The following is a 22542-nucleotide window of genomic DNA, read 5'->3' on the forward strand; positions in this document are numbered from 1 at the left end:
AAGAGCGTAGGAATGATTGAACAGAAAAATAAGGGAAAAGCTAAATTCTGCCGGTTTGAACTAAAGAAATATATATTTTGTATAAACTAATATGGCGGCAAGGCCTGGCAAGGAACTGAACTGTCGCGTTCCTATCGTCGCTAAAAAAGAGAAAAATTAAAAACAAATGCCGGTGCAGATCCTCGCCAGGCCGATGCTGGCCTAGGCTACACATTCATCGCCGTTGCACTTCGCAAAGAGCTAAGAAGATTTTGTTGAAAGACAACGTTACACATTCTCACTTTTGTCCCAAAGTGTCTCCTACGTTTGGAGCCGATATCAAACCGTGGAAAGCTCTAGTGGACCAAGAGTTTGTCATTCTTCGCTGCATACAGACGCGAAGGGTCGAACCTTTTCTCAGCCATCGGACTAAAAGTGTATCTATAAATTGCATTATATCCCTTATTTTCCTTATTCTCGGTTAAAATTACCGTCTCACCGAATATTTGAAGCACCGTGTTCGTTTTCTACCCTTTCGATCTACGAAAAATTTCACCGAGGCTAATATCATAGATCGAAGTTGCTTTTTATCCATCTTCGATCGCTCCTGCTGTTTATTTTAAACTCTGATTTTTGTTTGTCCACGCCGTCCATCCCGAACGTTCTCGTTCCGCTCTCTTGCCCGTGCCGTCTTAACAAAGAGTCCAATCGAGCTTCGTCGCGTTCTACGTACTTCGCTGCTGTTTATAAACAGCCTTAAACCCGTTGCTGTCTTCTCGTACGACCAGAAGACACGCTCTCGCAATCGGGATTTCCCGCGGAGTGTTTACCTTGGCGCGCTGTCCGCCAAGCGTAGGAACGGGATTCGAGTTCGCGGCCATTTTCCCGGAGATCTCGAAGCTCGTCGATAAGTCGGTAAGGAGAGAGGAGTGTAAGGGTCGTAAATTTCCGTCGTACCCTTTCGTATATACTCGAGGAGAGCGACGTCACTCCTCGGGGTATCGATTTAAACGTAAAAGAGCGAGGTCTGATGAAAAGCCAAAGGCATAGACCGGAATCGGAGACTTTTTACCCCGACGTCGCGATAATCTCGACGCCATGCGACGCTCCGGGAGGGAAGAAAATGGACACCGGTGTCCCAGCTTTTCCCCGGTACCCGAGTCTCTCGTGCCCGCTGCTCGCTTAACGCGGACCACGAATTTCGTTTTTAAATTAAACGCGATATTTCCTGCGCCCGGAAACCGCTCTCTTCTCACGGCGTCGAGTCGCATTTTCGCGCAACAAAGAGCGGCAAGTTAAAAAGGACGCGCGAACGAAACGCTTGACGGGGAGATGGGAAAACGTACGAAGGAATCAATTTCCCCGTGGGAAGAGCCGAGGAACGTCTCTGGCGAGGAAGAATAAGCGATCTGTTGCTTTGGCGACTGGTTTTAACGCACCCGATCGATTTCTGGTCTAATGGAAAGCGTCGCGGCGGACACGGAGTCGAGAGGGGAAATAAACTCGAATGATTTGCGATAAGTGTACAGGCAACGAGTGTCGTTCCAGCGTTCTCCCGGATCGAAGATGTTTTCACAGCGAAAAGGGAGGAGAAGAGGATGGAAGAGAGAGAGAGAGAGAGAGAGAGATAAAACGGGACGGAGCAACTGTAAATCGTCTATTTATTCGAACGTCGAGAACGACGCGGGATTCAATTTTCCTGGAGGAAATCCAGCCGTCGAAGGAGGAATTCGAAGAGTTGCAGCAGGCAGTTTGCCGTTTTAATCGAGGCGGATGCCGCTTTAATGAAACGATCGAATCGCGTTTTCGGCTGAAAAATGGGCCACTCGAGATGAAAAGCTCGCCGAAGGATGCTTTCTTCGACCCCGTAACCGGTGCGCCCTTTACCACGAGTTACGTGCGAGTTACGCCGGGAGTGCTCGTTGTTTCGAGGATCCGGAGAATTCCATCGATTATGCTCGTTTCTTTAATCCATTCGAGCGTGCCCTGTCTCGAACCCGCTTGCTTCTCCTTTCGCCCTGTATCTATCGTATTTCAATCCCCATCCCCCTTTCTCCCCCCTGTCTACCCTCGTGTCGTTCGACCGGAGAATCGAATCGGCGATGTAAGCAACCGGGTGGAAAAGGTGTTCGCATAATCGACCGCGAGCGCATTATCGGTGGCGGGACAGCGGGCAAAAGATAGCGTGGGGATCAGTCGATGGGAAGAAAAATGAGTCGATGGTTTTCGAAATAAATCGCCGACCAGAGGAATTTAATTAAACCTTGGAAATCCTCTTCTCCTATGGCGTCGACGTCCAACGACTCGGCACGGATCGCCCTGTATTGACTCGTTCCCTGGTTCCTCGCGCGTTTACGCGCACATCCCCATTTACATTCGTTTACACGTATATGTGTGTATATATATATATATATGCGAGTTGAAGCTTCGCGACAAAGCGTCCCAACGCCGATAATCCGCGCGAAGAATGCATCGGGCATTTTTCGGCTTTGCCAATAATCGTTTTCCTTTGAAGAGTATCGCTCAAGGAGAGATTAATAATCGCGTGGAAAACACTCGGGACGCGACGCCGAGCTTTTTATTCTCGGTTTAATGACCGTCACCGTCAGGTTTCGGAAACGGGAACACGATAAAGTCAGCCTCCACGGGGATAATATACGACCGCATATCATCCACCCCCGTTGGCCGCGCCATCGAACAAGAACAGGAAAGCTCAGCATACGCCGAGATTCATCGACTTGGAGCCGTTTCGGGGCTGACAGCCGGCAATTTTTCCACTGAGACCTGCATTTGCATCTTTACGACTTTTGACGTGCCTCTCTCCGCTCGTTTTTCCCATCCCCTCTGCCCCACGTCATTCGATTCGTATCATGAATCCGATGACAAATCGCCCACTAACCGCGCTGCGTGTACTATCCCGTTTGCTCCCTCGGCCGAGGTGATCGCGTGGAAGCAGGGAAATCGGAATTTGGAAAAGACGGGAGATGCTCGAAACGGCGGGCCGAAGATCGAGTTACGGCCGGAAGCCCTACTTTTGGAACTTGGAGGATCGCGGAAGCTTCGAGCGAGAGGGCTGAAGATCGGCGCGCTTTAATCTCGAAACCTTCCTTCCGTAAAACAAGTTGGAGAACTCTAAATTAGCATTCTACAGCAGGCTGCAAGCAGCTTTACCCTCGGGCCACTCGTCCCGTTTCTTTTTCAATTGCGCGTAAACTGCACCGGTTCCCGCCGGTCGTCTCCTCCATCAGCAACGCAGCGACGATTTCACCGAGTTCTACGATATTGTGCCGGCAGTAAAGGGTGCTCGTTGCGAGCGAACACGCGTATAAATTATTAACAAGCGTTTCGGAGAAAGATACAGAGGGCGCGCGGACAATAAACGAAAATTTATCTGCGAATAGCGACACCCGTGTTCGCTGCCGTTTATTCGCCGAAACTTGTACAAAAGGAATATTTATCGCTTCCTCTTATAACAGTAATTACGCGGCTTTGTTCCAGCCGCTGTTCAACCGTGTTCGAACTAGCGCCGCGGAGAGGGGATGAAAAAAAGGGAGGGAAAAGGGATGAAAAAGAGGATTTCCAGCTTCGATTCCGAAACGCACGCGCGTCTGTCGCGTTGCCAGCACAGCCAACCGCGTTTGCATTTTTACTACGTTTAACGACCTTAAGCTCGTTGTATTCCGGCCGACGCGAAATTGGCGACGCGATTTTTCGCCACGGCAAGCAACGAACGTACGAAAAGCTCCGTGAAAAGGATGTCCAAGCGTTGTGTCGCTCGTTTCACGCAGGCTTGTCCCTTTTATTAACTCGTATTCACGCAGCTTCGCTCTCCCTATCGCGGTGAAAATGAAATCGGCGCGATCGAAATGCCTCGCGTTTCCGAATAATTAACTTAAGGGTTCTCCTTCTCCGATTATGACACCCCTTGTGCGTTCGTTGCTACTCTTCCACCGAATTTTCATTCCAAGGGCTATCGCGAGGGATTAACGCTAAACGTACCAAGCGGTGTCAAATAAACCCTTCGAAAATTTACCGTATAAATCGTGTATTCGTTGTCGTTTCTTTCGTTCTTCTGAATTTTGTAAATTCTTATTTTATTTTAATTCGTAATTTATTTTTTACCGAGAAAAATCCTTTGCATACCTTATGTACCACGAGGGATCATTTCACCTCTTGTGGTAAGAATAGGTGTGTGTAAAGTACCGGTACGTTTAGTGTTAAATAAGCGAAAAGCACAGTGCCGGATTTCGTCGAAGTTTATTACGAACAAGGTGGGCCGGTGCCGAGAAAACGGTGTAGCTCTTAGGAAAATGGTCTGTATCGCTCTCGGGTCGCCAACGAACTGTACTTTTCCAGCTCTGGTCCACATCTGTCCGCGAGTCATGGGGCAATGGTCGCGAAGACGTAAACCAGGCCCCCCTTGTCTCGGGACCCTTGACGTCGCTAAGAGTTTTCTTCTTCGCGACTACGGATGCGTTCCTACACATTTCTCCGGAATTCGCTCTCGCGAACGGAAGTCGATAGTCGGTGTAAACCAATCGCGTCGATATTTATCGGATTTTAAACGCTTTGCGATCGGAGCACCTTCGATTTTCCTTTAGACCAGCTCTTTCTCGTCCTTTTTATATCTCCCTGTCCGCGTTCGTCCTCCATTTCGTCTTCTCCGAGGGGAAAGCCTTTTCCAGGGAAATTGAACGTCGCGTGGAAAATCAGCGAGACTCGGACTACCTCGAATTAGATTTTCTTCGAAATCGTGGCAAATCTACTCTCCCGTTTGCAAGACGATCGAATTAGCCGGAGCTACCTAATTAAGGCCCATCGTTCTCTTTCCTTGGCTGCTGCCTCGATATTCAAGATCGACTCGGAGCAGAAAGAACAGTAGGTTCGTTTACGGACAATCAATTAGTAAGAGTCGTTTCCACGGTGGTTTCACCGGGTCCACGAAGTTCATAAAACGCGGAAGAGAGGCTGCAAGTTTCTAATTGCTTTCGTCCGAACGGTTCGATTCGATATCACCGGGACTCCAGTTGTGATAACATGTCGGAGGCTTATTCGACTTGCTTCTTTTCCCCATCTCTTCCCATTTTGATTGAAATGTCAAAATTTGCATTTTTTTATTGAAATACGAACAACGAGGGCAATTTTTAACGTCGATTGGGGGTGTGAAGGGTCCTTCCGCAGTGTTGTCGAAGTCGGCACGTCACAGGTATCCTCGATGCAACGGTGGTGCTAGAGAGGACGAAAGGAAAAGGAAGGGGTGCGTTTCGTCCTGGGCCCGCTAGTGGACTCGTCGGTAAGGCTACCTAGTAGGTCCTACCTTAGACAGGGATACTACGGTGTGAAGGGAAGAGAAGGAAGGGTTTGGTTAACACGTTAAACGCCACGTCGGTTTTACGTGCCGTTCCGTTCGCGACGCAGATCTTTTCGGGCCTTTTCGGGCCGTGCGGATCGGCGAGGCCTTAACGGAAAGTCTAGTGCCGGTCCCTAGGGATCGGCGTGGCGTTTAACGTGTTAAGATGAGTGTGTCACTCGGTGGCCGATTGTACTATATTCACACGATTTCGTCTCTCACGTAACAATTCCGCGGACCGTTCCTCGAGCTGCCCTTTTAAAGGTGGGCCTCCTTTGTTAATTCACCGTGAAGATCATGCGGATCACCGCTTCGTTTTGACACTCTGGTTATAACTCCTACATCCTCGTCTTACTCTTACAATTGGAAGGTTTGGAAATTGTATATATAGGAAACGAATGGTCTTTCTTGGGAGAAAGTCCTCGAACCTCCTTCAAGTAGGAACCCATCTATCGGCAAGGGTGAAAATGATGCCACTGCAGGAAAATTCGGGAGGAGGAAGGAAAGATAGTAAGTAGGAGATAGCCGTTGCAGCGATTCGCGTTAATAAGAAAATGCTCGCACGTGCATCGAGCGGGCTGACATTATTAAATTTCTCCGCTGCTTTCCAGCACACTGCGACGTGTCGCGATACCATACGCTCGCACGTGTCGTCGTGGTCGGAGTTAAAGTTGAAAGTTAGTAAATCAACGTTCGAGACGACTCGTTCGCTGCGATATTCAACCATAAAAGGACGCGGGTTCCTTTTTTTCGCGGACTCGTTCGTCTTCCGTATAATTTATCGGCCGGTTAATCATGCACCTGTGAGAGATCGGAACGCAATTTCGCGAAGATCATGGAATCCGAGGTATCTCGGCCCTCGTCGACGAGATGAGACGTTGCTCGCAGACGCAGTTTCCGGCCGGCGAGTTGCTCGTTATTCGGTAATGTCTCGCGAGACATTAAGAAGTGGTGATTTAATATCGTTTCCATGCTTATTACCGCGATAGCTTGAAAAAGTTTCGCGATACACGGGTCGCCTGGAAAATAATTATTTCGCGAACAGAAATTAAACTTGGCTCGCCGGCGCTCTTTTCCGAGCCGGTGAGAAAGATAAAGAGGAAGGGAAACCGCCGGAAACAGGCAAAATATTATTGCGAGCACGCTGCTGCATGAACTATAAATTTCCACTTGCGCTGGATTCTGTTGCATCGCAAGAACCTACGTATCCTCTGGCGGTGCCACTGCAGACCCTCGTTTTTCCCTCGAGTTTCGAGCGAGTAAAAAACGAAGGTGCACCGGAAAAGCACCGAGGACTACGAAATAGACATAATTCTCTCTAATGCATTCGCGAAACGAGGAAAACGATGGTCCACGCGTTTCACGTTCAAATATTCCAAATTAAACGCAGTTTCTCGTAATCGAGGACTACCCTCGCGAGATACTCTTCGAAATAATTTACGAAAATAATTTAGCCCCGGGTGACGTTGATACCCCGGTGATCGTGTGTGTCTCGACCCCGTCGATTTATCCTTCGTACGCGATCAAATCCTGTTCACGTTTCGTCGTTGACTGGACACCGACGCGCCATTTATCACCGATATTGCTTCATTTACCCCGAAGACACTCGGCTCGAACAGTGTTCTTTCATGAGCCAAGTGGCGCTGGCAAGACATCGGGGTTACGTATACCGTGAGATAGGAAATTAGCGTAAATCAACGTGGACGAAGTGGACGGAGGTTAGTGGACTGTAGCACGGGATACGAATTAACGAAGTAACGAGGTTTACTACGCGAAAGGAAAGGGAGAATCGAATCGTGAAATATGTATTTGGACTATTCATGCCCTGGTATCCGGTAATATCAGCGTAAACTCGTATTGGAACCAATAAACGATACCGCGGAGATGGAAGAGCGAATACCGAGCGTAATGCAAAATCGATAAGAAATGCACTGCCATACTCTCCTGCACGCTTGATCAAAGAATCTTTTTCTCGTGAGCCACAATCAAACCGCAAAAATACGCGACCCATTCGCGAGTGTATCTAGACTTTGTACGTGCGCACACGTGTGCGCAAAATTCGATTAAAGAGGAGCTTTATCGCCCGGGAACGAAGTAGGTACCGAGTGAAAATTCCAGCGACGACGAAACGCGAAGACGGAGACGGTGAAGGAAAATTTTTAAATTCAAAATTTAAAAATACAGTCGATAAAGAGAATTAAAAAGCGAATTAAAGAGACGGAACGCGAATACGTGTCCAATAGGAATAAAAATATCGTTAAAAGGAGGGAGGGAAGTAGATTCGAAACGAGAGGAGAAATAACGGAGAATTTCGAGGAAATCGAAGGGATTTGTAAATAAACTTGCAGGAACTAAGAGCAATAGCACTTTACATGTTTGAACGTTTCATTAACCAATAAAAACGTTCCCGAGGATGAATGGAACATTTCCTCCGCCGTTTACCTTGATTATGCATAAAATGCAATAAGATGGAAATGCCTGGTACTCGACATTCGATGGAGGTTCAGTGGGAAGAAGGCTGTTCATCGTTGAGGCGGAAACGGAGGAAAGAAATTAAGTGGTATAAATCCGCCAACTCTGAGACGCGGCGGCAACCGTCGACTGCATCACTGGCCCGATATTATTTAGCGAATATTTAGCAAACAAACGATTACCCGGCGCGCTCTGCCGACTTTTTCCCAAATATCCCCCTCGCTATACCACGCGACGAGTCAATTACCAGCAATTTTGCGTACATAGAAGGCAACGTTTAATCAGCTCGCGCGTACACCGCGACAATCGCCATCGCGTATATTAGAGGCGCGCGTAATTTCAGAGTGGACCGTGAACCAATTAAAGTAATGAACAGAGCGAATTTGCCTACGGGGTTGTCGAAAATATTTCGCCCCTGCGCTCAGTCCGCCTGCCTTCATTATCGTTCCATTATAAACAAGCGCCGTTGCGATTGAAACACATCTCCAACGAACGTTTCCAATTTGCAACCGCGAACGAACAATAGGAACGATTCTTCGCTCGCCTGGGCGCATGCGCGAACTGGCGCGTGAATTTTTCCCATTTTCAAAATCTAGGTAGCGTGTCTTATTCGTAAACGATTGGCTACTATTTTCATCGATAATTTTAGTCGAGATTCGCGATCTATTTGTTGCCTGTTTAAAATTGTACTACTGCAAGACTAAAAGTTCTAAAATTTTTAAATTTTGACATTAATTTCATTACCAATTATAGCAATGTTCTGAGATTCAAATGGTTAATTCTTAATCGTCCTATATAGCTCAAAGTTTGCCAACATTAAAACATCTACCAGAATACGTTTTCTAGCTAATAATTCATTTCATTTCGTTAATTATTTAATTTCAATTAACCAAGTTTCATTTGAAACATTAATCTCACGTTCACTCTGTATTTCTGTGCTTCCTTATGTATTTGTTATATTATTATAAATAAATAAATTCCGAAGCTAAAATTTAATATTTTAACCGCACATTGGACTATGTGGACAATTATCCCGTTTCCTTTTCAGAATTTCGATTTTAGATTCACGATTGTCGACCTCGAAACCCATTTTCCGGGGTTTTCGCGCAAATCGAAAAACGTCTTCGCATCTCGCCCGCAAATTGGGGAAAATGCACCGCGTCGCGGCTCGGGCGCGTATGGCTGGCAATTATATTCTAATATCCAGTGACAAACTGGCCGGGGGATAGCGCAATTACCCTTGAAAAATGAATACGCGGCGCGGCTTGTCGCGGAACAGCCGCGCGAGCGAGCGAAGGGCCCGAACGCGCTTGCCGCGTCCGCTTTCATAAAACCCGCGCGACGCAATTACCAGCGGCAATGAACTTCGGTTTAAAGTCCGCTTTCCGAAATTCCGTTGCAATTCCAGGCCGGAACGAATGGCCGGCCGCGGCGCCGCTTTAATAAATCGCACGCGTGTGTTCCGCGCGTGGCCGCTCGACGCGGAGCGTTTTCACGCTCGAATCTGCCGGCCGCGGCATTTGTTATTTTAATTATTTCGCGTACAGTCCGCGACCCGTTATTGCCTGGTGCGTTTTTAGCGCGACGCAGCGGCGCAACGCGTCGCGACGCCGGGACGCGTGCGTCCCGTTCGCTAAGTTGCTCTACTGCCCCGGCCAATTGAATTACGTTACTTTCGGCCGAAATTGCGTTTGCCAGGTAGAAACGAGGCAAATCGAGCGCACGCTATTGGACGGCGTTGGTCAAAGCGGAGTTTTCGACAACGCGACGCTGTTTGCCGCAGGTACGGTTAACTGCCGACTAATTACCACTCGAAATCTTATTGCCGACGGTCGTTTGCCGCAGTGATTTCCCCAAATAACCAACCGGTCCTACCTTCCGTGAGAAAGCTTCGATTTTATGCAATATAATATCGCCATCGATGCAATTCGCGTATCCAATGGATACTATGTAACTGGTTTTTGTATACACGTGTTACTTCTGAACTAATTGTGACGAATAGCGTGAAGTTCGACTGACACTGTCCGTAACAGGCTTGCTCGACCAATTCTTGATATCTGACGCTAAATTTTTTAATAAAAAATGTGGCAGAAAATAGATAAGAGCACTGTGCAAATATTTGTGCAGGGATACTGTCGATTGGCAAATATAAAAGGAATGAAAGATGTCGTTTCATTCTAATCTGTGCGTTTTTGAAGTAAAAGAAAATCATTCATTTTCAACACATTTATTTATATTTACCGAATAATATAATTTTGATGGAAATTTGTGAATTCCATTTTTTTAGTGGGTCTCACTATTAGAGGCGAAGAATTCGAGCAGTGTTTGCGTGACACCTGCTTCATTTTCCAAACTTTTTCCTTGAGAAAATTTTAGAGGGAAAGAAACAGATGGTAATCGAATGGTGTTAAGTCTGGAAAGTATAGTAAATCCAATAAAATTGCAGATGACATTATCGGGAGGAACTTTCCGATATTATCGTGAGCTAAATGCAACTAGAAGTGAAGCAGAAATTAAAAGATTAGACTAATAACTGATCTATGATTACGCAGCTGATCGACACTCTCGCGTAATTCCTTCGACTATGCACATAAAAATCCGCTTAAGATTCTCTCTGACCGACTCTCTTTTCCTAAACTCCGCTCAAAACTGTCTATCAGAGCTCTCTCCAAGACTAAAAACTGCCCTTGCACCCTTATTTAAACCTAACAGTGTCGTCCATACAATGTTCACTTGTCCTTCCACATACACTCCAGATTTTACCCTGAACGTTCGACCTAAACCCGAGACCTGTATATTATCCCTCATCTAGGAGGAAGTGTGACGCCCAAGTGTTCCCATGCTCTCATTTTCGAGCCATAAATAATTCTCTACGAATTTAATCTTCCGGAGGACACGAAGAAAATAGGACAGAGTAGTCACGGAGCAAAAACCGTCGAGAAACTTAGTACTTGACAACAGGTAGCGAAACTTCGAGGTGTCTACGCTTGCTCGATTGCCCAAAAATCGAGCACGATGACAGTCTCTCGATACCGAATACCACGTACCTTCTTTTCCACTCGTTAAAAGGCAGTGACGCGAGTCTCGAGACGCGTGATCATCCGTCGTTTGAGATCGCGATAAATGAGATTCCACGGGCCGGGTCACATTCGCGAGACTTTTAATTACTCCCACCAGACCAGCCCTGTCCTTTTCGTTCGCTGATTATGCATGTCGCCGTACGCTAAGCCAGCAACGATCCTCCATTCGGATCCGTTGCCCATGCAAATGGCGAGCCACGATCGAAGACGAAATGGTCGCGCCGCGACCCACGGATCCTTTCAGAGTCTTTTGCGAAATTGTCTTTACGTGGTTTGCGCGATTCGCAGACAGTTTCTTCTTTCCCGTGTATACCCTCCTAATCCCTCTGACAGTTCCTGCTTTACCTTCCAAGGTGAGAGTCTTTATGCTTAAAAAGAGCTGCTTCTTAAGCACCCCCTAATCCCTCGCTATTTCCTGGGAACTGGTCGCCATCGATTCGCGGTAATTAATTAATTAATTAATTAATCCGACTTGGACTTCTGCTCGAACGTGACAATCGCGGTATCAATGGAAATGGCGCCCGTTTACTTTCAATTATCAGAAGATCGAGCCCGCTCAGAGATTCCCAATGGTCCCGTCGACGCGACATCGAGATCGAATTCTTTCTATTTAATTTCGGGTCAATTTCGAGTGCACGTTGGAAGAATTTTGTTTCGAGAAGCTGGATCCTAGGGTGGTATCGGTGCGATCGATATTATTCCTCCTCGTTTAATCACGGCCGACCGGTCGGTCAATAAATCGCCCCTAATTTCGTTTAAGCACCAGTCGGAATTATGTGCTCCTAGGCCAAAGTCTAGGGATTATCTCGCCGACTGAAAGGTTTTCCGCGGTTCGAACGACGCTGCTAAATTAATACTCCTCTTTTTATCCTTTCTATTCGTTTCATCCTCCCCTTTGTCTTCGTTTCTTTTCCCTTATTTATATATCGAGGTGGAACGACGAAGCATGTCGCCGTATCGAAGTTTAGTCTATTGCGGAAAAATCGGTGGAGTTCAAGCGGATTAACTTTGAGTCGAGTTGCTTTTCGAATCGAAAAGTTTCCTCGCGAATGGTTTGTACATTTATTCGGAACGAGCAGTCGGCAGCGGTTCATCAAACTATAACAGCTTATCGGGCTAATGGGCCCAACGACTGAGCATTCGAGACGAAGATGACTAACGTCAAACGCGGATTAAAAATGTTACAGTCTCTCGATTTTACGATTCAACGCGTTTTTAAATCAGCCACGATGCTCTCGCCGGGTTAGAGGCGAAAGCCACGATAAACCGGCAATTTTAATTTAAACCGATGGATCGATCCTGTTTTTGCACGGTCGCGTCTTTCGCGTTTTCGCGAAATTAATTTTTAATATCGTCCATTAAATCGCGTCACCTCGATATATGAATTATCGATCCCGTCGATGAAATCTGACGCGTAATCCCAGAAACCGGATCGCGTAGAACGCTGCGTGGTAATTATGCGAATAGCTTCCGATTTCGAATTGAAATTCGATTTAAAAACGCGTCAGATTTCCTCGGCCCGGATTTTCCACCTCGCGAACTGCGAGCCGCGCGATCGATGTTTCGCCATTGGACCTGCAAAGGATCTCGATAACGAGGTATCGCCGGAAGATTCGACGTTTGATCGAAAATCGGCGGAAAATTCGAACTTTCGGTCTCGAAATCGCCCGCAAAATTATCGCCCCGTATTTCTCGTGTTTCGTTTCATCCCAAGCTACTGGGATATTCGGCAATTTCAACGAGCAGCTAGAGTCAACGTTCGTACACTACGAATGTGAAACGTGGATTATAATCCGCTGTAATCGGCTAATCTTTATCGAGACACGAGTCAAATGCTAAGCGTTTACGGTATCGTAAATATGTAAAGGGCGAGTAAGATCCATTACTGACCGCGACTCGATGGAAATTCAGAAGGAACGCTGATCGCAATCCTGATGGATCGATCTACCTTTTCGCACCGATAGTCGGCAAACGGGAGTATCTCTAATCTTGGGGAATACCGTGGATGGAAATCGCGAGGCAACAAAGGGGGTGTTGGCGAGCAACAACAGCGAGGTACATTCCAAAAGCGTTTCGTAAATCTCGCGGCTGGCTTTGCTCCGGCTCGGCTTTGCCGATCGGAACGCGTCAGAGCGCGTTTGCGTTTGCACGCGAACGTAATAAATCCATTTGCGCCCGTATTGATTTCAGATAATGGGCAAGTGGTACGTGGTGGAGGTGCTGGAGCACAGAGTAGACCCGTTGAACCCCGGCGGATCGTACGTGGTCGATTCCTGTCCGATCGTGAAGCTGACGGCCGTCGAGAACGCGTACAATTTCTTCTCCTCGTTGAGTCTGCTGTGGACCGAGGAGGCTGGCAACCTCGAATACACCTTCCGGATACCGGACATGACCAGGAAGCCGGGCCTCTGGGTGACCAACTCTTCGCAAAACGGTAACCCGTTCTCGGCTGGGGACCTTAATATTCCCGAACAGCGAATTCCACCAATTTCGCGACCGGTGGAATTGCAAGCATTGCAAATTTAATTTGCAACGGGGACCTGTCAATTTCGTTAATCTCTTTCAATTCTTCTATCTTTTATCTTTTTTCCTTTTTCTTTTTTTTTTTTTTTTTTAAATTCACGGAAGGTTTTCGAATTGGAATATCGTTTTGATCTTTTCCGTTAAATCCTCGCCAAAGAGAGCAAATCGAATAAACGAGCATAATTCTCGGGGAAAGATTCTACCGTCGGCGATAAATTTACCAAACGGTTCTCTCCATTCACGAGGATGGTCACCGTAACATTCGTGACGCATAAAGCGGGAGAATAATTCCCCGTGGAACGTCCCTCGCGGCGGAGTACCGGGTGGAAAAATAAAAAAATCAGAAATCCACCGACTCCTGCTCCAGCGAAGTTTCCTTCCCGATAGATAATAACGAACAGCTCGATAACTCGGAGCAGCTCGCCTCTAACTTCTTTTAAAGACGATTATCGTAAGCTGGCGGGGTAACCGATCTTCGAATCTCCGGAAACGAAGGATCCTAGCGACGGGATAGGAAGGAACGACCTGTGATCGAGCATGAGGAACCTTCTAAACTAGGGACGAAATTAGAGATACGCGTCTCCTTTCAGGCACACGCTCGTTTTCTTCTCCGACGGAAGACTTTCCACGAGCGGTTCCTGTCCCTGACGGGGACCAGACTCGAAACGTTTCTTCGCGAACAGACGAGAAATTCTTCGAAATTCGACGAAAGAAATTATCCACTGACCTATCTCTCTACCGAGAAAATGAACCCATTACGTCACAAAGCAATGTACTTACAGTATATATAGCATCTACCTCGTTATATGTTTGTCACGCCAAACTGCACAGATATAATCAACAATCGACGTGCTGCTAAAATTACGCTTGCAATATTAATTACGATTATACTTACAATCTTTCATTCCCTAATTCGACAATAACGCTTTTGCGACGACGAGCTATCAAATGCATAAATCCTGTCGCGAAAGAGAACGACTTCCAATAGCCGATTTCTAAACAGAAGTACACAGCAAGAGTCGCGACTAGCAGTTGTCGGCTGGCAGTTTCGAAGCAGTTTCGATTCATCGAGCCGATTACGGCTTTCCTAGACAACGATCGTCGAGCCGTATAAACGCAACGGGACAATGGGAGCGGAACGCGACATCCGATCGAGCTGTTCGCCGCTTAAGATCGAGATCTGCCAGCGGGAGTAAACTGGCCGAGCTGTACTCTCGCGACGAAATTGACATGGCAGTTTCTAGGTTTGGACCCGCGATAGTTCCGTAACCAGCTCGACCGAATTCACGGTTAGACTAAAATTCCATTCCGTTCTGTTCCACGATCTCTGTTAAAAATTTTCCATCCAACCGTTCGGGAGCAGACAAGCGTGCGTCCTAGACCCGAACGAGATTTAGAGATTTAGAGGTCCGTTTAAACGATCGAGTCGTGCACGGACTGCACGGGATACTTCGCCGTAGGGAGTCATGGGGATACCTTCGATCTCGAGAGTCACGGTGACGTTGGAGGCGTGGGGAAAAAGGAGGAAGACGAAGCTCAGAGGCGTGAAATATGTGGAGCAGTTGGTGAAAAGGCGATCATAGGGATGGACAGTTTCCGGTGAACGATCGTCTTCTAAGCGGCTAATTACCTAGGCCGTGCTCGAGAACAAAGTGGAAACCGGTGGCGGTAATTAAAGTCGTAAGGTGCATCCGATAACGATCTTAATGAATTCCAAGGTACCTGGCGTGATTATCGGTTAACTGTCAGCGAGAATGGGGCCGAACGTGGTCTGGTCGGTTATGGCGGGGAGAAGTCAGCCCATCCAATTATGGGCTGGCTGGGGAAAAGGAACGGGGCGGGTCGGTGGAAATCCGCGAGAAACCGTCGACGCGGAAAATAATTTTTCAAAAGCCCCTTACCGGGCTCCCTTTTTTCATCTCGCGGCTCCATTCTTCTGTCCCGTATCCACGGACAGCGTCGAGTCGGCGAGAACGAGCACAATGCTCTCGCGAATCGAGATTCCTCGAAGCCTTCTTCACCGTCTCCCTCTTTAGCCAGAAATTTATCCCTCAGACTGGCGATCGTGGGTCCGACGTTCGATTCGGTGTCTATCTTTCACCCTCTCCCTCCCTCCCTCCCTCCCTCTCTCTCTCTCTCTCTCTCTATCGTCTCCCCGAAAATTTCGTTCGCTCGCGAGATTCACCCTCTGTCCCGTTTTATTAATTTCGGTTCGAAAGGGTGGAACAAAAGCGCGGGTCGATTTTTCGGAAAACGTCCGTTTGACGCGCGACGAGCGCGGTCAAAAATTCCACGAATTCGACAGACTTCCGGAAACAGCGCGATCGCGTCACTTTTTAAATAGAAAATTCTCACGGCTCTTTGTCCGCAGCTCGTGCGTTTTCCCTCGTTGTCACCAGCAATTCCCCGATCTCTCTGCCTGCCGCGTAGAGTACCGGATACAATCCGGATAAAAGCACTCGACTTGGAAAATGAAAAATAAATCAAAGGAAGCTGTCTCGATCTCGTCTCCGCGCCGGATCGGCGTTTGACGATCGGCGGGGAATAAATCGGAGGCAAGAATAATTGGCGAAGCGATTCGTTCGTCGGAAACGTGAAGTCCTCGAGCGGCAATTTCACGCGGCCGAACAGCTGCTACAATTAATTTCATACGATTAAACGTCAATATCCCGGGGCTAGTGACCGTTTACACGGCGAAACAGCTTAATGGCTGAAGCTGTAATAATACGATATAGCGTTAGCTGTTGACGTTATCGCGATTGGCACGTACCAGACGCGTGACAATCATTCCGCGACGCGCGTAACAACACGCGCCGTTTCATCGGCGAAACGCACAACGGCAATCGTCCTTTCGAAAGTGCGAAAAAGTCCTGACGATAATTGCAATTAAATGGGAAAAACCGGTGAACCGAAAGGGGGCACGAGAGTTTCCGTACGCGCGAGAAATCGATGACAATGGCGGCACGTAAAGCACGCGTGACAATCCCATAATTCCGTCTCCGCGTATTCCTAATCAGTAGCGTAAGTACATCGTCAACGACATAATGGCGCGTGATGTGACAGATTTCCAACGGGAGCATGCTGGCATTCCAGTCGTAGACAATAATCAGACCGATTCACTGATTTCCGCTGCTGATTCCCCTTGAATCGCGGGAGACCGCGCGTTCCGCGACTCCACGTCCGTTTCCAAGCTTCCGTTCCCTTCATCTGAAACGTTGCGACGTCACGACTGTGTGGGGTACGCGAAAAACACGACGGAAATTTCCAATGTGATCGCGTCAATTTTATCCCTATTATTGTAGGATATTTTTAGAGTTTATTGCGGTGCGATGATCGAAGTGTTCCTGTAGGCTCCCCGCGAGGGTGACCCTTCGGAGGGACTAACTCGGAGGAAAGTCTCCTCTACCCTTCACCTTCACGTGGAGGGAGTTTCTCCTCCTTCGGGGAAATGCTTGCCCTCTAGACGAGCTCTAAAGATGTCCGTTCTGGAAGACAGAAAGAAGTAGTCGTCAGGAAAAGATAGAGTCGTAGGGGGTCCTATCCCACGGTTGTTGATGTCGGCTCTGTCGCAGGTATCCTCGGTGTAGGACTTGCCGAAAAGTCCTGGAAGTCTGAATTTATCTAGTAACGAGGACGAGAATGATGGTCGCTACAGAGTTATTCGATCAGAAAAAGTCGGCGAAAAGAAAATTCCTACGTTATATTTCCGCGTACGCGTGTACACCTGTGGAAGATCGCAAGACGCTGATCGTTGGCGATTTTTACAGGTACTCTGGTGGAGATGCAGTACAAACAGTTCACCGGGAACGTGTACGTGATGAAAGCCGTGGCCTCTGACATGGTGCTGACTTTCTGCTCTCGTAGTCCGGACAATCAGCTGTACTCGTGGTTGCTCGCGCGGGAGCACATCTTGCAGAAGAGCGACAAACAGGGCGTGCACAATCTGCTGACCCGCCGTAGCTTGAAGATCAACAGAATTCGCGAGACCTGCATGAACAACGCTGCCTGGAGAAGAGGATCGTTGGACCAGATCGGCTGGCTGGCTCTGATAGGCGTCCTGTCCACCGTGGTCTCCGGTTCCTGGTAGTGGTAATCGGCGAACGGGAGATACGATCGAATTTTCGCGGTGCATCGTTAGCTGCTTGGCATCGGTACGCGATCATCCCTAACCGTCGTTCTTTCCGTCGATATCGCAGATCGAGGTCCTCCGAGACGAAGACACGAACGATTTCAACCGTCCCGAGATTGCTCGCGAAATAAATCCCGCTCCTCGCCCTCGGAACGGACGAGGCAATTTCTGTTGCTATCGAGAGGAGGACGGTCGATTTAACAACGTGGCCGATAGCGAGAGCCTCCTCGGCTCCTCTTTTGATCGCGAGAGAAAGGCAGCTTAATTGCCAACGCAGCTAACGATCTCGCGTCTCGTGTCCGCTGCACGGATCCCCGCCTCCTGGCGCAATCGTAACGAGAATCTCGCCGTCTCGCGTCTGTCCGATCACGATGGACGAACGAAAAACTCGAATTTATCGTTGGCCTGGTGACTCGACCACGCGAAACCGGGGTCGTCGTGTCGTTCTCCTCTCGGCACAATGCCAAGGTACCAAGGGAACCATTCCTCTGGACGACGTATCGTTTCGCGTTTCTCCGCGTCGTCCAGGTTCTTCTTCCTGTGCTTATTATCGCGGGACTTTGTTCCTCGAACGAGCTGCCGATCCCTCGTGTCATCTCCATTAAACCAACGCGGACTCCGAGCTCGTGTCCAGCGTATTCACGACGGGTACGACGATCGCGCGAATCGAGGAGCCGAGCGTTCCAGTTCTCCGCGCCGTTCGCTCTTTCGATCCTCCACCTTCCTCGCCGTCACCGAAAATTTGCCAATTCACGAGGCTATTTCCTTCCCGCGATTTATCCGACTTTAAACGTCGCTGGACGAGACGAGACGCCTCCGAGGGGCTTCCCTTTTCGTTTTCGATCGTTTCGCTCGCGTCCTCGGGTTTCTCGTTCCTCGGCAAGACATATCAAACGAGATGATCCTCGATGGGGAGTAAAAAGAGAATCGGAATTTTTGAACCTTCTTGGAGACGACGGCAGAGGACTGAAAGGGCAGAAACCTCGGCGCTCCAGCAAAGACGATCCTCGTACGAAATGGCGAACGAGCGTTCCCGCGAACATTAGTCACGTTAGATAGAAATGCATGTTGTATGTATCGGTTCGTGGATTTAAGAAGACAATAGTACTATATCGAAATATCGAGGCGATCGCTTCGACGAAAATCGAGCGTGTAGATTCGTCCGCTCGTACGCGAGCGGAATGTAAAGGAGGCACGAGCGACTCTCGCGCGTCGTTCCTCTTCGTTCCGCAGCGGGAAGGTGTAACGAAGTTGAAGCAGGTCTCGTCGTGACACGATCGGACGGGAAATAACGCGCGAGCGGAAGACGAGACTCTCGTCGACGGGGGTTAAGACGAAACTGGAATGGCCAGAGGATCGTGTCACGATTTCTCCCGCGCGTCTTTCTTCTATCTCGAGCTCCGTTCTAGGATAAAGGAATCTTCGTCGCGAAGAGTAAGTCGCGATTAAAGCGGATTCGATTATCGGGAACGATTCTATTCCGCGTCGAAGAGGCTGCAGTGTGTACGTTGTAGGATTGTATAAATAGTCGAACCTTATCGTTAGAGATATTATCGGTGTCGCGGAGGGTGGAAGGTCGCACGCTGGCTGACCCAAGGTTCGCTCGAACCTCCGCGTCCTCTCCACCCGATCGTGATCGCTTTTCATTCGTGACGTTCATTCGAGACCGTACTCTAAACACACACGCATACACGTATACACACGTACCACCGGGCACACGCAAACACACACACACACACACACGCACACACCGTGTATCTTTTTATACTTAATCGAGGTTCGTTCAGGCGAATTCTTTTTTATAAAGGATCTTTGAATTCTGCCAGTTTTGCGTCTTCGTATGCCTTTTTATACGAACATCCGAACGTACAAAATTCGATGCTTGTCTTTTACCTTTTCTACGCGCTTCCATTTCGATACGGACACGCATAACGCGCTAATTGTGAGCGGAATCGTCCGCGATTCGCCAGCTCCGGATGCAAAGGGAATGGCTGGAACAGACGATCATTAGCGACACTCCGTCGACTCGCACATCCGCACAGCTAGCGTGACCATGTTCTCCGTGCGTCGCATCTTTTCTCTCCGAGTATTTGCGAAAGTAACAAACGAATGCGTTCGAGCGAGTTGTTTAAATGCGTTGACGAAAGGCAAAGATGTCGCAGCTTCCCGCGAGATCGCGATCGATCGCGGCTGATCGAGCGGGGGGACATTGTTACGATTTGTTTGAAAAAGTTCAAAGTTGAAACCCCGTGCGTTGTACATATATCCTGGACTCGTCGCGACGCTCGTGACGGGCTCCTCGAGACGGGACGATGGGATATACGCACGGGGGTCTCGTTAAATTATTGTACACTTTTCGATGGCAATCGCAAGGGAGTACGCCGTGTTATGTTTAAAATGCTCTAGAGTCTTTATTTATTGTACAGAATGCTCGATATATAAATAAATGAATGAATATATATATATATAAATATATATAACACGATCTAGTACCTAATACGATATAATCGTATCGCTTATTGTGTGTATAAATATGGAACAATAAATCGATTCGACGGTTCCCGGCGAGATTTTACTTTCCCACAACCCCGAGCACCCGGCGCAGGGATAGAAAAATCTCGCGGAATTTTCCGAGAGATCGTCGCGGAAATTCCGAACCTCGAGAGATCAGGTACCACGGGCATAAAGCACCGGGGGCACGCGTAGAAAGAAAAGCGTAACGAGATCGCGCGAGCGCGTGAGAAATCGGGCAGAGGGTCGGGGAAAAAGCTTTTCGGCGTTACGTAACTCGACTGCCGCCAAAAAAGATTAAATCTTTCGGGGAACAGGCGTCGGTAACTAACCTGCAGCGTTAACGTCGGCTAGCACCAGGCGAGAGTAGAATGGAAATGTCCAGGAGGGCCAATAATTAAGGTTAATTTTGCAATTAACCCCGAGCCGCCGCGCGAACTGCACGCTCATCGAGCCAAACGTCCATCTTCCCTCTTCCCTTGATCTTCACCGCCGCCGGTTTTCTTGTTTAATTTTCTTTCCCATCCTCTGTCCTGCCTTCTTTCTGTCTCGCGCCCCTCGACAAACTTCCACACCGGCTCCGGGCAAGTTCCAACGCCGTTCAACGAGCCTCCATTACCTCGTCGCGATTCTTCCCAACTTCTAATATCGCGACTAATTTTCTGCGTCCGGGAAAATTAATCATTCCTCCCCTCTCTCTGTCTGTCCCTCTCCTGCGTGATTCTAAAACGGGCATTCGGTCAGGGTACGGATTCCAGGGACCTTTCGCGAGGCCCGACGATGAGCTCGGAGAGATAAATTAGAAAATGCAGGGATCGAAAGGACGAGGTTGGAAAATGAGGAACCGGATCTCGGATCTTCCGTCTCTGCGATCGCTCCTTTCGCTTCCGTCACAGATCCATCCCCTTCTGCTTTGTCCACCGTGTCCATCCGTTGGTCCACTGCTCGATCTGTCGTTACGATCGCCCCGGGGATGCTTCTGCCCTGCAGATACAGATTGCACGGTCAAAGGAACCCGGGTAAAGGACAGCCTCGCGGCGGTCGGAGAGATTCCAGTGAATTGGAAGGTAGATTGATGGCAAACACGTGGAACGGCATAAATTGTTTAACAGAAAGTTGTCCAAGTCCTCTCTGGACTCGTTCGATATGGAATCGTGGATAAAATATTAAGAAATATACCGTTATATAATATTCCTGTTAATATTAACGCTATTTAATATTCCATCTGGATTATTTATTCAGTCGTTGCGAATATACCGTATTTGGTTCTATGTTTGTCATCCGGGGTAGGATTTCTCCACCTGCTCTGGCAATTTTGCAAATCCCTGATACGTAGGGATCGATAAAAATTAAGTTTCCCGGCGGACGATCTTTCGACGTTAATAGACTCTCCGGGAAATCTGGAGTACGAGTGAACGCTCGCATTATGCAGCGTGTAACGTAAAACACGCGAGGCTCGTAAAACAAGCATCCCTGGGGAGGAATATCGTCGCGTCGAGGGTCGTGTTAGCAGAAGGACACGAGGTTCTCTCGAATGGAGACCGGTCTAAACACGGGAATCCAGCGACGTGGAACGTCAGCCGTTTATGATGAACGATCCCGGACTATGCGTCCGGGACAATCGACTTTCCGAAACAACACGTCGATTAACCCATCAATGAGAATTGTCATTTTAATTGCCCCGTGGGTGTCCGTCCACTGGCTTCTTCGCCGGGGCCCAGGGATCGCGACCTCTGGCTCGACCGGAACGAAGAAACGAATTAATAAATTAGCTAATAACCGTGCTGACGAATCGACCGGTTCCGGACAGGAAGTGCAACGACGACGTTCGACTGAAAGAAATTCCAGGCTCGAAACGCGTAGGTTTGCCGATCCTCTTGGTGGGACAATTGTTAGCCGACTATGGCAACCTCACCGGTCTCGTTTCTTTCGAAACGAGAAAGGATCACGAGTTGCGAGAACGTAACGACGAATAGGAAAGCAACAGGAGTGGCGAATGGTAGAGAAAGCGGAAGTAAGTACAACGGAGTTTACGGTTGCACGAGGGCCACGGTTTTACGGGACACGCGTTCTAGGAATAAGAATTAGATTCAATTACCGACGGTATTCAGCACGCGTCCAGTTGCATAAAGTTTGCCACCTAAATTGCCGCTCCGTGCGCGCCGTTGCGTTATTTTTCCACCAATTTGATGGCCCTCGAACGGCGCGGAAGGCGTCAGTAGCGCGACTCGCGCCTCGGTCAGACGCCCACTGTTCCTGCCGCTCTCGCGTTTACGACCCCGATTTAATGTCTACACGACATTCACGCGCTTTTATCCCGGGAATAAACACGTTCGATATCCCAGCCGCGTGTGCTCGCGGCAACCTTCCACGTAGCCGTGGATTCTTAACGAGCAGATTAATGTTACCGATCGAATTTAAAATCGCACTAGAGCTGGAACTCGAGGACTTACGCGAGAGCGTACGCGATGCATACGTCGTTTCGCATGCTACGAGCC

At 48.4% G+C, this 22542-nt stretch overlaps 1 protein-coding gene across 2 annotated transcripts in view; it reads left to right on the top strand.

Moving 5' to 3' along the window:
* Positions 1 to 19958, top strand: part of LOC108551971 (uncharacterized) — a 67279-nt gene extending 47321 nt beyond the window's left edge. For both annotated transcript variants that reach the window (XM_017906328.1, XM_017906327.1), the window contains exons 2-3: positions 13072 to 13315; positions 17172 to 19958. In XM_017906328.1, coding sequence (XP_017761817.1) covers positions 13075 to 13315; positions 17172 to 17491 — 561 coding nt within the window. In that variant the 5' untranslated portion in view covers positions 13072 to 13074 and the 3' untranslated portion in view covers positions 17492 to 19958. The remainder of the gene's footprint in view (positions 1 to 13071; positions 13316 to 17171) is intronic.
* Positions 19959 to 22542: the final 2584 nt, after the last annotated feature.

The sequence above is a fragment of the Eufriesea mexicana genome, unplaced genomic scaffold (genome assembly GCF_001483705.2).
Source record: "Eufriesea mexicana isolate 0111107269 unplaced genomic scaffold, ASM148370v2 scaffold5272, whole genome shotgun sequence".
NCBI lineage: Eukaryota > Metazoa > Arthropoda > Insecta > Hymenoptera > Apidae > Eufriesea > Eufriesea mexicana.